Source organism: Myotis yumanensis, unplaced genomic scaffold (assembly GCF_028538775.1).
Source record: "Myotis yumanensis isolate MYYU_CA2020_CCGP unplaced genomic scaffold, mMyoYum1.0.hap1 SCAF_1, whole genome shotgun sequence".
NCBI lineage: Eukaryota > Metazoa > Chordata > Mammalia > Chiroptera > Vespertilionidae > Myotis > Myotis yumanensis.
This window is the reverse complement of record NW_027223752.1, coordinates 117,982,714-117,998,703: the sequence shown is the minus strand read 5'-3', so window position 1 is coordinate 117,998,703 and position 15,990 is coordinate 117,982,714. Positions and strand designations below refer to the sequence as shown.

General features: G+C 38.5%; 1 protein-coding gene across 10 annotated transcripts in view; it reads right to left on the bottom strand.

Annotated features, from left to right (window-relative positions):
• MYO9A (myosin IXA) overlaps positions 1-15,990 on the bottom strand; it is a 429,988-nt gene that overhangs the window by 156,178 nt on the left and 257,820 nt on the right. For all 10 annotated transcript variants that reach the window (XM_070431053.1, XM_070431061.1, XM_070431045.1 and 7 more), the window contains one exon: positions 833-908. In XM_070431053.1, coding sequence (XP_070287154.1) covers positions 833-908 — 76 coding nt within the window. The remainder of the gene's footprint in view (positions 1-832; positions 909-15,990) is intronic.

Here is a 15,990-nt window from a genome sequence, read left to right as displayed (position 1 = left end):
GCCCGCAACCCAGGCATGTGCCCTTGGCCAAAATCGAACCTGGGACCCTTCAGTCCACAGGCCAACACTCTATCCACTGAGCCAAACCGGCTAGGGCAGAACAGGCATTTTATACAAAAATATATTCAGCATCATTAATAAGCAAGAAAATGAAAATTATAACTACAATAAGATACCTTTTATAACTACATCCTTATTACTAGGAAGCTCAATTTACTTGATGATGTTTAAAATGTAGAAAGCAGACTCTAGATAGACACTAAATATACATATTTTAGAGAAAATAGGTGATAGAACAATGTGCTCATATAAAGTACAATCTTTTGAAAACAGCATGTATAAAGAACAAAGTAACTTTATTTACAAACTGTGAAAATTATACTTGTTATTTTCAAAATTTACTCAAGAATTCTTCATTAAAAATGGTTAAAAAGTAAGCTCTGATTATCACACTGAGCAACAAAAGGTATTCAATGGTTTGATATAAACCATACTCAATTATTACTTACCAATAAGATTTCTCCACAGAGAGCAGCAGAATAACCCTTAAAATTTGCAAAAGACATAAAATGCAAGAAGGGTCTCAGAAATAAAAACATAAGTGGTTATTTTAAATTATTCTGGGAAAACTTGTTTTTAATTGTACAACCATTTTACCAGAGGCAATTTTGTTAACTCTAACCTTAGTAACAAACTATATCATTTATAAACGAGTTAAAAAATATAAAGCAAACTAGGCCTGATTTTCTTTATATTTTTAAAGCCACAAAAGTATAAGAATTCTAGTTATTTTTTCTATACTTCCTTGAAAACAAAAGCCAAACATACTTACTGTTGGTTTTTTTCATTTAAAGTATTTATGCCCTGGAGATCAGAAAGAGGTGTCCTAGGATTTTTCCGGGTTACACCTAGCATATAAGAAGCAAAAGTTTTCAAATCAGTGCTAAGAAAAACTAAACATGAAGTAATATTTCCAAGGAAAAATGAAATGAATGTTCTTTGATAGTAAATATTTGCTAAACATGTCAGAAATAGCTAAATAATAATATGAAGCAAGTCCCATGACTGTTACTTACAAATCTGACTTAACCAACAATGAACCCAATTTTTTCAGCAATAAGTATATTGCTAATATTAACTATAGATTTTAGTGTATTTTGTCGGATATGACTATTGCTACCCGAGCTTTTTTTTTTTTCCATTTGCATGGAAAATTTTTTTCCATCCCTTCACTCTCATCTTGTGTGTGTCTTGTTCTGACGTGGGTCTCTAGTAAACAGCATATAGTTGGTTCATGTTTTTGTATTCATTCTGCTACCCTATGCCTTTTGATTGGAACATTTAATCCATTTACATTTAGGGTAATTATTGATAGGTACTTATTTATTGCCATTTTAATTCTGTATGTCTAGGTTTCTCTCTCTCTTTCTTCTTCTCATTACAGCAGTCCCTTTACCATTTCTTGTAATGCTGACTTGGTGATGTACTCCTTTAGCCTTTTTTTTTTTTTTTTTTTTTTGTCTGGGAAGCTCTTTATTTGGCTATCTATTTTGAATGATAGCCTTGCTGGATACAGTAATCTTGGCCTCAGATCCTTGTTTTCCATTACCTTGAGTACTTCATGCCATTCCCTTCTGGCCTGTAGAGTTTCTGATGAGAAATCAGGTGTCAGCATTATGGGAGCTCCTTTGTAGTTAACAGTTTGCTTGTCTATTGCTGCCTTTAAGATTCTTTGTCTTTAATTTTTGGCATTTTAATTATGACATGTCTGGGTGTGGGCCTGGTTGGGTTCTTCTTGCTTGGGGTTCTCTATGCCTCTTGAACTTGTGTGACTTTTCCTTCACCAAGTTAAGGAAGTTTTTTGCCATTACTTCTTCAAACACATTCTCTATTCCTTTCTCCCTTTCTGCCTCTTCTGGCACACCTACTATTCTAATATTATTACTTTCACATTGTCCCACAGCTCTCTTAAGCTGTCCTGTTTTTTAATTGTTTTTGCTTTTTGGTTCTCTGATTGTTTTTTTCAACCCTGTCTTCTAATTTACTGATTTGATCATCAGCTTCCCCTAATCTGCTCTGTATTCCTTCCAATGTGTTCTTTATTTGTGCTATGTCATTCTTTATTTCTGACTGTTCTTTTTTAATAGTTACTATATCTTTTCTCATGCTGTTGAGCATCTTTACCATCATTACTCTGAGCTCTGTTTCAGATAAATTTCTTATCTCTGCTTCATTTATCTCTTCTGGATCATTCGCTTGTTCTTTCATTGGGGGTTATTTCTCTGTCTCCTCATTTTGGTTGGCTGTTTGGGTTTGTGACTATGTACTAGATAGATCCTCTACACCTCTCAATCTCTAGTGCAGGACAGTGTCAAATGCTGTTTCAACTATAGATTTTAAATATCAATTAATCTTACATATAAAAACACTAAGAATCAAAGATGACAAATTGTTTTCTTAAGGATTATCAATATTCTTAAGTTTTTTCTTCAAATCATTCAATGAACATTGAAACTCTATAAGCATATGGCCACCAATTTTTATAACCTATCCACACAAAGACATTTACTATAGGTAAGACATATAAGAAGAAGTGAAAGTAACTCTATTCAAGATAATAGTCTTTTATGTAGAAAATTCTAATTAGCCGAAACCGGTTTGGCTCAGTGGATAGAGCGTCGGCCTGCGGACTGAAAGGTCCCAGGTTCGATTCCGGTCAAGGGCATGTACCTGGGTTGCGGGCACTTCCCCAGTAGGAGATGTGCAGGAGGCAGCTGATCGGTGTTTCTCTCCATCGATGTTTCTAACTCTCTATCTCTCTCCCTTCCTCTCTGTAAAAAAATCAATAAAATATATTTAAAAAAAAAAAAAAAGAAAATTCTAATTAACCCACACAAAAAATTAGAATAAATGAGGTCAGTAAAGTAATAAGATATAAGATCAATATTCAAAATTGTATTTCTATACAATAACAATAATCAAAAAATGAAATTAAGAAATTCCATTAATAACATCAAATAAAAGAAATAAATTTAACAAAAAAGTATAAAATATCTATAATGAAAATGACAAACATCATTAAAAGAAATTTAAACTAATTAAATGGAATGCCATCCATGCTCATGGACTAGAAAACTTAATAATGTTAAGATGGCAATGCTTACCAAATGGATCTACAGATCTATGCAATCTCTATTAAAATTCCAACTGCCTTTTTTTACAGAAATAAATACACTGATCCTATAATTAATATGTATATGCAAGAGACACAGAATAGCCAAAACAACATTGAAAATGAGGAACATGGTTGGAGGACTCACACTCCTTGAATTCAAAACTTACAACAAAGAAACAGTAACTGAGACATGGTACCAGTCTCAGTTACTGTTGTATATAACAATAAACAAATATATCAATGGAAAGAAACTGAGAGTACAGAAATAAACCTTTACATTTATGATCAACTTAATTTTGATAAAGGTGCTAAGACAATTCAATGAAAAGTAATTTCATTTCTTCAGTTCCTAAGTCATGGACACTAATTTCACTATAACAGATTATCATTGTCTATGCTCTATATCCATTCTTTTCTTCTGCATATTAAAACAATCATCTCAAGCCTTTCCTCAATATTAGTAATTCAATTTTCAACTCTTTCCTCTAATTCTTGAGCTCATACAGATGTTGCTTTATAACTCTGCTTGTTTCAGTATCTCAATACCTATTTTCATTATCATACTGATATTTTATATCCTCAAATGTGTGCTATTGCTTTATTGGCTTCACGTTCTTAAATTCTTCTATTCTGTTAACTGCTCACAGGGAACTTTTTCTTGGGAGTATTTTTCCTGCAAACAAAATAGTGTGTTTCTTTTAGGGTGGTTCTTTTATGCATAACTCCCTTATTTTCCTCTGTGTAATTATGTAATATCAATTATTAAATATTTTAAACATTAAAAAGACAGAATAGTATACTGAACACTTCCAACTGATCACTCAGATTAGGAAATGAAGCCCGGTGCACCACACTCGGATCCCATCCCAACAGCATCAGATCCCAAAATTGATCACTTGTTGGAATTATCATAAAAGTACTTTAAACAGCTATCATAATGTTCAGTGACTTAAATTAGAAGATTATCTTATTGAGTTAACAGATAGTAAGTCTCCAGAAAGAAATGGAAACTAAAAAAGAACCAAATGAATATTCTGGAACTAAAAACAAATATTATGAAATGAAAAATTCATTTCATGGGTTTAAGAGAAGACTTGAAACAGCATAATGAACTTGAAATCAGATAAATAAAAATTATCCAATCTGAAGAAAAGAACAAAAATAGAAAATAATGAACAGAATATGAGGAATATGTGTCATAATATCAAATATTCTAAGATCATCTAAATCAGTATCTCAGAAGAAAAAGAAAAATTGTAGCAGAAAAAAATTTTAATATTGGCCAAAAATTTCCTAAATTTGATTAAAAACAATGAAGCACAAGTCCAAAAGGTGAAGCAAATCCCAAATAGGATAAATATAATAATTTAGGGACACCACAGTCAAATTGCTAAAATTCAAAAGATAAATAGAAAATCATAAGCAACCAGTGTGAAAAAAAAAAAAAGGTACATTAGATGTGAAAGAATAACATCTTATATCGGAGTTTATAAGCACAAATAATGTATGGAAAAAATGAAACAACATCCTTAAAGTGCCAAAAGTTTGATAGTGCCTAATGATGTTAAATACATGTCTATGTTATGACACAGTAACTCCACTGATAAGTTTCATTCCTAAGAATGAAAATACATGTATACAAATGACACAAACAAGAATGTTTGAATAGCTGAATCCCTCACAATAGCTCAAAGCAGTACACAACCCCCTTATCCACCAAGAAACGAATGATAAACACAACATTGTATATACAACTGTATGTGTGTGTGTGTGTGTGTGTGTGTGTATACACACATATTCCACACAATGGAATAAGTCAGCAACAAATTACTGAGATATAAAACAACACAGATGAATATGTATAGCATTATGTTGCATAACTTCAGAACACCAAAGAACACACACTGTATGATTCCATTTCTGTAAAATTTTTAGAAAAGGCAAAACTAATTTACATAGTAATAGAAATCTTTTTTATTATTATTACAGGAATCTTAACAAAAGTTGTCTAGCCCTAGCTGGTTTGGCTCAGTGGGTAGAGCATTGGCCTGTGGACTAAAAGGTCCCAGGTTCGATTCCGGCCAAGGGCACTTGCCCGGGTTGCAGGCTTGATCACCTACAGTAGGAGGCATGCAGGAGGCAGCCAATCAATGATTCTCTCTCATCAGTGATGTTTCAATCTCTCTATCTCTCTCCCTTCCTCTCTGAAATCAATAAAAAATATACTTTTAAAAAGTTGTCTAAAGGAGCTGGGAAAATGTACAAGAGAGCAAGAATAAATTTTCTGATACAATTTTATTCCAATATTTTATTTTTAATCATTTTATGTTCATGTTTTAGGTTTGTATTTTACCTTATAACTAAATATTATTTTATTTTTTGTAACTGAATAATCTGTTTTTTAAATGTTTAGTTCATTTTAATTTATTGGTATTGCCCTGGCCAGGTGGCTCAGTTGGTTGGAGTCATGTCCCATACACCAAAAAACTTCAGGTTCGATTCCATCAAGGGTGCATGCAGGAGGCAACAGATTGATGTTTCTCTCTCTAAAATCAATAAAAACATAACCTCAGCTGAGGATTTAAAATATACATTATAAAAAAATAATTTATTAGCGTTACTGATATATCTGGATTTTTTCTGCCTTTTTATTTTATGCTTTGTATTTACCCTAATTATTATACAGTTTTATCCAGATTTCCACTGAATTTATTTATATTCTGATTTCTTTTTCTCATTTTATAAAGTTACTAGAGGCCCGGTGCACAAAAATTTGTGCACTCGGGGGGCGGGGGGGGGGGGTCCCCCAGCCCGGCCTGTGCCCTCTCACAGTCTGGGACCCCTCGGGAGATAACGACCTGCTGGCTTAGGCCTGCTCCCGGGTGGCAGAGGGCAGGCCCAATCCCTGGGTGCAGCCCCTGGTCAGGATCAGAGCAGGGCCGATTGGGGAGTTGGGGCACCGCCCCATTATGCACAGAGCAGGGTGGATCGGGAGGTTGCAATGCCACCCTCAGTCACGCTCAGGATAGACTGATGGGGGTTGGGGCACTGCCCCCTGTTACACTCAAGGCAGGGTCAATGGGGAGGTTGTGGCGCCACCCCATGTCACGCACAGAGCAGGGCCGATCAGGGGGTGGGGCGCTGCCCGCTGTCACTCACAGAGCAGGGCCAATCAGGGGGTTGAGGAGCTCCCCGCTGTCACTCACAGAGTAGGGCCGATAGGGGAGCTGGGACACCGCCCCCTGTCACACACAGAGCAGGGCGGATCAAGGGGTTGGGGCGCTGCACCCTGTCACACTCAGGGCAGGGCCAATGGGGAGGTTATGGCTCTACCCTGTCACACACAGAGCAAGGCCCGTGGAGGGGGATTGGGGTGCCACCCTCTATTACCCACAGAACAGGGCCGATCAGGGGGTTGGGGCGCCACCACTGTCACACTCAGGGCAGGGCCGATGGAGAGGTTATGGTTCTACCCTGTCACACACAGAGCAGGGCCCGTGGGGGCGGGTTGTTGGGGTGCCTCACCCTGTCACACACAGAGCTGCAGGGCAATCGGGGGATTGGGGAGCTCCCCCCCTATCAGGCACAGAGCAGGGCTGATCAGGAGGTTTGGGCGCTGCCCCCTGTCACGCTGATCCCGGTGCCGGGAGCCTCGCTGCTCCGCTGATCCCGGTGCCGGGAGGCATATTACCCTTTTACTATATAGGATAGAGGCCTGGTGCATGGGTGGGGGCTGGCTGGTTTGCCCTGAAGGATGTCCTGGATCAGGGTGGGGGTCCCCACTGGGGTGCCTGGCCAGGCTGGCTGAGGGGCTGAGGGCTGTTTTCCCGCTGGCAGTTGACTAAAAGCTCCCAACTGCTCCTTGTTTTCTTTTTCTTTTTTTATTCTGGGCCAGCTTTAGCTCTGAGGCCTCGCTGCTGAAAACATGGATACAATGTTGCGGTCCGGGGCTGACTGAAAGCCGGTTTTGTTTAGCTGCTTATTTGCAACATAGTAATAGTTGCTTAGAGTTGCAGTTGAGAGGCCGGCAAGTGAGGCGGGGAAGGTTGGAGTTTGCAGTTCCTGGAGGAAGCAAGCCTCCCTGCTCACTTCAGTGCCTGGCTGCCGGCCGCCATCTTGGCTGACAGTTAATTTACATAAGGATACGCTGATTAGCCAATGGGAAGGGTAGCGGTCGTACGCCAATTACCATGTTTCTCTTTTATTAGTGTAGATATACACTCGCCTCTTTGATTATGAATTTTTAACATATTCATGAATTCAAATCTAAATTCTTTTCTTTTCCTAAACAGTACAAGAACTTTCTAATGCTTTGATTCTAGTCAAACCATCCCTGTAACAGATGATGCTACCCAGTACTTATTTTCACCTTGTTTTCTTTCCATTAATCAACCAAATTAGATATTACTACTAAGTTTTATAGATTGTTTATTTAGATTTACACACATTTACCAATTTCTTTATCAGAACTCAAAACTTTCTGGTGAGTTAGTTCAGCTTCTTTCTCCATGAAATCTTTTCGTAAGTTCTACTATAAAGATTTGTTCAGATTACTATTATTTATTTATGGCTTCTATTCATATCTGCCTGATATATCTTTGTCCAGCCTTTCATTTTCATCATTTTAAGAATTTTATAATTAGTCAACTAAACGTTTTGAAAATCCATTTTGAAATTTTAATTGGTGAGGTTAATCTTTTATTAATTTTAAATAGTAGCATTTGTATTTTATTTCATATTTCCCATTTATTTTATTCTTTTAACTCATTTTCCCCTTAATTTTCATTTGTAAAGGTTTCTTATGAGACTTTAAAAAAGATCCTACCTAAAACTGAAACTAATGGATCTTATGGAAAATACATGCTTATCTTTATTAAAAACTGACAAAGTGTTTTCCAAAATAACTGTACTATTTTACATTGCCAATAGCGTTTGTAATTGTTCCAATTGCTTCACATTCTCATCAGCATTGTGATTATAATTTGCATTTCCCAATGAAGCTGATAATTTTTCATGGGTTTATGGACCATTTATAAATGTTCTTTTTGGAAATGTATATTCAAATCTCTGGCCACTTTTTACTTATTTTTGTCTTACTGTTGCAGGATTTATTTTTTTAAAATTTTATTTCAAGTCCATTAACAGTTTTCAGTATTATAAATATTGTTTCCCAGCTGTGGTATACTTTTTGTTTTTTAAATATCTTTTTAAAAGCTAAAGTTTTCAATTTCAGTGGACTACAATTTATCAATTTTTTTCATACTTTTATTGTCCCATCTAAGAAATCTTCGCCTGCCCCAAGATTGCAAACATTTTCTCTCAGGTTTTTTTTCTACAAATTTAATAGTTTTACTCTTTACAAAGTCCATTTAGAGTTAATTTTTATGTATTGGAGTCAAAGTTCTCTTGTAATATATAAATATCCAATTGTTCCAATGCCATTTATTTAAAAGACTATATAATTTACCCCCACTGAATTACCTCAGCACCTTTGTGGAAAATCAATTGACTATATATGTGTAAGACCTACTCCTGGATTCTTTACGTGATTCTATTGATCAGATTCTATTGATCCTTACACGGACAACAATGTCATGATTATCTTAGTGTTGAAATCATATAGTGTAAGTCTCCAGTTTTGTTCTTTTTCAAAATTATTTGGTCATTCTAGCTATTCTATATTTCTATATAAATTTTAGTTATCAGCTTATGAATTTCTACCAAAAATCTGCTCTAATATTCATTAGGATTATGTAGTCAATCTACAGATCCATTTGGGAGAGAACTGAAATCTTATAAAAACAAAAACATGTACCTATCTTCACCTATTTAGGTATTTTTTATTTTCTTTTAGTTGGACACCAGTCTAATACATATTTCATTAAATTTATCCCTAAGTATTTCATGTTTTGGTATATTATTGTCTGTTCCATATTAAATTGCTCTAAAACCTAGCACTTTAAAACAACAGTTATCATATCAAAGATTCTAGAGGAACGGGTTTCAAGAGCTGCTTAGCTGGGTAGTTCTGACAAGATTTCATTAGGTTGTATTCAAACTGTCGGCCAAGGCTGCAGTCATCTGAAGACTGGAATAGAACTAAAGATCTGCTTCTAAGGTCACTCATATAGTTGGTGGCAAGCCTCAGTGCCTCCTAACTAGAGGCTTCAGTGGGATTTCTAATAGGGCTACTCATAAATGGCAATTTGCTCTTCTTAGGGACAATGAACAGAGAGCTAGGAAGAAATTACCTAAGATGGAAATGTAGTCCTTTATAACTTAATTTCAGAAGCAACATACTATCACTTCTGCCATGTACTATAGGTCACACAAACTAGCACTAGTAAAATGTGGGAGATTACACAAAGTTATAAATATCAGAAGATGGGGATAACTGGGGCTATCTAGGAGGCTGGCAGCCATAGATGTATAAGTGGAACTTATAAATTTCACTTTCCAAGTATTCATGGTTAGTATATTACATTTTTTTTGTTTTATTTTTTTATTTTTTTTAATTAAATCTTTATTGTTCAGATTACATTTGTTCCTCTTTATTTTAGCCCCCCATTACTCCCCTCCTCCCAGTTCCCGCCCTACCCTCCGCCCTCACTCCCACCCACTGTCCTCATCCACAGGTGCACGATTTTTGTCCAGTCTCTTCCCGCATCTCCCACTCCCCTTCCCCCCCCCCCCCCAAGAATAGTCAGTCCATTCCCTTTCTATGTCCCTGATTCATTATAATCACCAGTTCATTCTGTACATCAGATTATTTATTCACTTCTTAGATTCACTTGTTGATAGATGCATGTTTGTTGTTCATAATTTGTATCTTTACCTTTTTCTTCTTCCTCTTCTTAAAGGATACCTTTCAGCATTTCATATAATACTGGTTTAGTGGTGATGAACTCCTTTAGCTTTTCCTTATCTGTGAAGCTCTTTATCTGACCTTCAATTCTGAATGATAGCTTTGCTGGATAAAGTATTCTTGGTTGTAGGTTCTTGGCATTCATCACTTTGAATATTTCTTGCCATTCCCTTTTGGCCTGCAAAGTTTCTGTTGAGAAATCAGCTGACAGTCGTATGGGTATTCCCTTGTAGGTAATTGAGTCTCTTTCTCCTGCTGCTTTTAAGATTCTCTCTTTGTCTTTTGCTCTTGGCATTTTAATTATGGTGTGTCTTGGTGTGGTCCTCTTTGGATTCCTTTTGTTTGGGGTTCTCTGCGCTTCTTGGACCTGTAAGTCCATTTCTTTCACTATAGGTTTTCAATATCTTGCTGTCTCTCATCTTCTGGAACTCCTATAATTCGGATGTTGGTACGCTTGAAGCTATCCCAGAGGCTCCTTACACTATCTTCGTATTTTCGGATTCTTTTTTCATTTTGCTTTTCCAGTTGGGTGTTTTTTGCTTCTTCGCATTTCAAATCTTTGACTTGATTCTTGCGCTCCTCTGGTCTGCTATTGGGTGTCTGTATAATATTCTTTATATCAATCCGTGTATGCTTAATTTCTAGTTGGTTCTTTATCATAGCATCGAGGGTCGCATTAGATTTCGTGAGGCTCTCATCAAGTTTATTGGCAGCTTCTAGCACATTATTGCAAGCCCTCAAAATTGCGTTTTTTAGCTCTATATCCTCCATTTCTGTCATGTTTTTTGTCTCCGCATTTTTTATGCTTTCTTGGTGCACCCCCTTGTGGTCTTTGTGCGCAGTCTTGTTCTAGTTAAGCCTTGATTGTTGTAGTTAATACTAGAGGGATTTGACCACCAGGCCGACTGGCTGTGAGAATCACCTGTATCTGCAGTGGGAGAACTTCTGTCCTCTGGAGAGGTGCTAATCTAGCCTTTGCCTGAGGCTATCCGGCAAATGGCTCTGCGCAGGGCTTGTGTGGGGCGGGTCACAAGGGATCAACAGGGCAGGTGGAGGGAGCAGTTATGGCTGCTCTCAGTCCCGTTCCCAGAGGCTCTGCTTCTCAGAACCCCAGCAACGGCTGCAAATCTCGGAGAGAAGGCTGCCCTCACGTTCCAACTGATGCCAGACAATCCCACCTCTCCCGTTTGAGTCTGAGTCCCTAGAGACTCGCCCGGATCTGGAGCTCAGAGTCTGAGACTCCCTCCTGATTGAAAATGACAACCGCGCCCTCAGCCACCAGCCCGCTTTGCGAGTGTACCTCTGTACCTTTGTATTTTCCACACTGCGCCTCCTCTGAGCCTCGGTATGCTGTCCTCTTTCCTTCTAGTTGAAGAGTTTCTCCTCAGCCAGCCTTCCTGTGGTTCTGGGTGATGTCCGTTCTGTCTTTTAGCTGTATTTCTGAAGTGGTTGTTTGTGGCAGCAATCTCCAGTGTTTACCTCTGCTGCCACCTTGGTCTCTCCGGCTTTTTGTTTTCTAGTATATTACATTTTAATTTCGCATATTTACTTGGTATCCTTTGACTGTTAAATTCACTTTTTAGATCAAAGAGCATTTTTTAAAATATATTTTATTGATTTTTTACAGAGAGGAAGGAAGAGAGATAGAGAGTTAGAAACATCGTTGAGAGAGAAACATTGATCAGCTGCCTCCTGCACATCTCCTACTGGGGATGTGACCGCAACCCAGGTACATGCCCTTGACCGGAATCGAACCTGGGAGCTTTCAGTCCGCAGGCCGACACTCTATCCACTGAGCCAAACCGGTTTCGGCAATCAAAGAGCATTTTTTAAACCCCTTAGCACTTTCTATACAGACGTCATGCTGTCTACATCTTCCTTTTAAATCTATATACCTTTTATTTCTTTTTGTTACCTTTAGCAGTGGTTCTCAACCTTCTGGCCCTTTAAATACAGTTCCTCATGTTGTGACCCAACCATAAAATTATTTTCGTTGCTACTTCGTAACTGTAATGTTGCTACTTTTATGAATCATAATGTAAATATCTGATATGCAGGATGGTCTTAGGCGACCCCTGTGAAAGGGTTGTTCAACCGCCAAAGGGGTTGCGACCCACAGGTTGAGAACCGCTGCTTTAGTACATTGTTGAGTGGTAAAAGCAAACATCTTTGTCTTGTTCTAAATGTCAGGGAGAAGCATTCCATCTTTCTCCATTAAGTATAAAGTCTGCTATAGAATTTTCATGTGTAAAGTTGAAAAAGCTGCCCTAGATGGGTAGCTCAGTTGGTTGATCATCCTCCTGTGAACCTAAAGTTTGTGAGTTTGAACTCCAATCAGGAAGCAAACAATGTCTCTCTGTCTCTCTCTCTCTCTCTGTCAAATCAAAACATATCCTCGGATGAGGATAATAAAAACGTTACCCTGGTTGGTGTTGCACAGTGGTTAGAGTGTCAGCCTGCGCACCGAAGGGTCATGGGTTCAATCACCAGCCCAAGGCCAGGGTGCGTGCAGGAGGCAACCAATCAATGTGTCTCTCTCACATCAACGTTTCTCTCTCTCTCCTCTACCCCTGTCTGTATCTCCTCCTCCCTTTCTCCCTTCCACTCTCTCTAAAAAAATCAATGGAAAAATATCCTCATGTGAGGATTAACAACAACAACAAGTTGTTTTCTATTCCTAGCCTGCTAAGTTTTATAATAGGACTGGGTATAGAATTATGACAAACTCTTTTTATACATCTACTAAGATAAGCATTTTTTAAAGATGGTTAATATAGCGAGTTATATTGATTTTCTATTATCAAACCCCAAAACTTTCATTCCAGGAATAAGTTCCACTTAGTCTTCATATATTATTTTCTACATATTCCTGAATTCAATGTGCTCTTATTCAAGATTTTTACATCTATCATTGTGAGGTATGTTGGTTTATAGATTAGTTCCTATAATATTTTTGTCTGATTTTGGTATTTGAGTAATAATACTTGGCCTCATGATATGATTTGTATAGTGTTCCTTCTGTTTTCTGAAAGAGTTGAGAACTGATATTATTCTTTTCTTAGACATTTCTTAAATAAAATTCACAATGGAAGCTACCTGCGTTTGAACTCTTTTGTGTTTTTGTGTGAAAATCTTACTTATGAATCCAATATCATTAACAGATATAGGACTAATAGGATTTTCTATTTTTCCTTGGGTCCATTTAGATGACTTGTTGACACTGAATGAATTTGTCCATTTCATCAAGGTTGAATTTATTGGCATAAATGTTCACAATTCCACTGCTCCTCAACCTTTTGATCTGTACCATATGCAACTGTGTCTATTCTTTAAATCCAGGTAATAGTATTTGCTCTTTGCTCATGTTTCTTGATCAGAATGGCAAGAACAGCACTGTCCAATTCAGCAGACACTAGCCATATGTGCCATTCAAATTTAAATTGATTAAAGCTTCAGTTTTTAAATTTTTTAAAATTTCAGGTACTTGACAGCCACGTGTAAGCTAATAGCTACAGTTTTGGACAACATAGTTGGAGAACATTCCCATCTTCACAGAAAGTGCTACTGGACAGTGCTGGACTTGAACTTTACCAATTTCATTGTTCTTTAAAAAAAAACACAAAAAAACACCAGCTTTTGGTTTCAACTGTTGGACTGCTTTCTATTCACAGATTTTAGCTCTTAACTTTTTTCACTTCCTTCCACTTGTTTTGAGTCTAATCTGCTCTTCTTGTTGTAGCTTTAGCTTCTTACATCATTAATGATATTTTTATCTTATTTCTCCTAAATATTTAAAGCTAGAAATTTTCTTCTTCTTTTTTTTTTAAAATATATTTTATTGATTTTTTACAGAGAAGAAGGGAGAAGGATAGAGAGTTAGAAACATCGATGAGAGAGAAACATCAATAAGCTGCCTCCTGCACACCCCCTACTGGAGATGTGCCCGCAACCAAGGCACATGCCCTTGACAGGAATCGAACCCGGGACCCTTCAGTCCGCAGGCCGACACTCTATCCACGGAGCCACACCGGTTAGGGCAAGAAATTTTCTTCTAAGCACTTCTTTAGTTGCATATCACATGATGCAATGTGTGTTTTCATTATTATTCAGATCAAAAGATTTTCATGTTTCCCTTATGAATTTTTCTTTAACTCATGAGTTATTTATACACTAGAGGCCCGGCACACGAAATTAGCTCACGGGTATGGTCCCTAGGCCTGGCCGGCAATCAGGGCCACTTCCCCCACTGCCCTCAGCTAGCCCTGTCCCCCGCTGCCACCCACCCCCAGATCCCCATTTACCATCAGGTAATCGAAGCCTGCTGCATGGGGGAGGGACCAAGATGTCAGCTGTTCCCTGGCCCCAACCCTGCTGCAGGTCATCCTCTGTGTGTGCCTTGACCTGGCACCTCCTACATCCCCCGTCACACACTCCCGGTTCCCCATTCGCCATCAGATGATGGGAGCCTGCCGGTGGGGGTAAGGGACCAAGAGGTGGTCAGTGCGCCTCATAGTGACTGGTTGAGCAGTAATTCTGGTCATTCCGAAGTTAGGGTCAATTTGCATATTATCCTCTTATTATATAGGATGTTGTTTATTTACCAAATATATAAGAATTTCTCAGATACTTTCTATTGATAACTGTCCATTTTGGTCAAACAACATACTTTAAATTTCAATCATTTGTGTAACCACACTAAACGAAAGCCTGAGGTCCTGGACATTAAGGCAGCCACAGTCAGCAAGGTGAGAGTCGTTAGGAGCATCAAGCCCACACACAGCCCTTTTCTGACTTGATCCTTCATCTTTTTCATACACATCACCATCTCCATTGTCCTGAGACTAGACTGAAGGTCAAAAGTAAGGGTTCAAATTGAAATGAAGTTCTATTCTACCCTTTTTCTTTTCCTCCTGCCATCTTATGCCTTATTCTTTCCAGAGCTCCTGACCTTTAAAGAAGTGGGGTCGCATCTCATACTTCCAAGAACCCCAATTTCTACCCAAACCTCTAATTTCCTCCCTGCTAAATCTCAGAGAATTAGTCACTGCAGAGGGAAGGTCGGAGCACCAGAAATAAAAAGGAGGAAGAGCCACAATATCTTTTATGTCTTAATCTTGAAGGTCACAAAGTCACTTCTTCCACATTCCATTTTTTAGAAGGGAGTCACTAAGTACAGCACAAACCTTTTGAAGGGAGGTGTACCAAAGAATTTGTAGACACATTTTAAACCGCCAGAACAATGAAATAATTTTTACCTTAAATAGTCATATATCTTTTTTAAAGAAATTAAGAAAAGAATACATATAGTCATTTGTTTTATACATTTATTATTTCTGAATTCTATATTTGCCGGACAGGGTGAGGGACAGGGGGAGGGACCAGGGGAGTTTGCCTGTGGGAGTGCACTGTGGCAGCTCCTGCACTGAGCGTCTGCTCCCTGGTGGTCAGTGTGCATCATAGTGACTGGTCTACCAGTAGTTCTGGTCTTTTGGTCCTAAAGGTCATTTAAGCTTTTATATATATACTAGAGGCCTGGTGCACAAAAATTTGTGTACTCGGGGGGGTCCCTCACCCCAGCCTGTGCCCTCTTGCAGTCGGGGACCCCTCAGGGGATGACCACCTGCTGGCTTAGGCACACTCCTTGGGGGATTGGGCCTAAGCTGGCAGTCAGACATCCCTCTGGCAGCCCGGCAGCCCTCGGGGGATGTCCACTTGCCAGCAGGGAGCAAGCCTAAGCTGCAGTCAGACATCCTGCTCACTCCAGCTCTTAGATCCCACCACCACCACTGTACTGGCAGCCGTCAGCCTGGCTTGTGGCTGAGCAGAGGTCCCCCTGTGGGAGTGCACTGAGAACCAGGGGGCAGCTCCAGCATTGAGCGTCTGCCCCCTGGTGGTCAGTGTGTGTCATAGTGACCAGTCATTCCCAGTGGTTCTGCTGTTAGGGTCAATT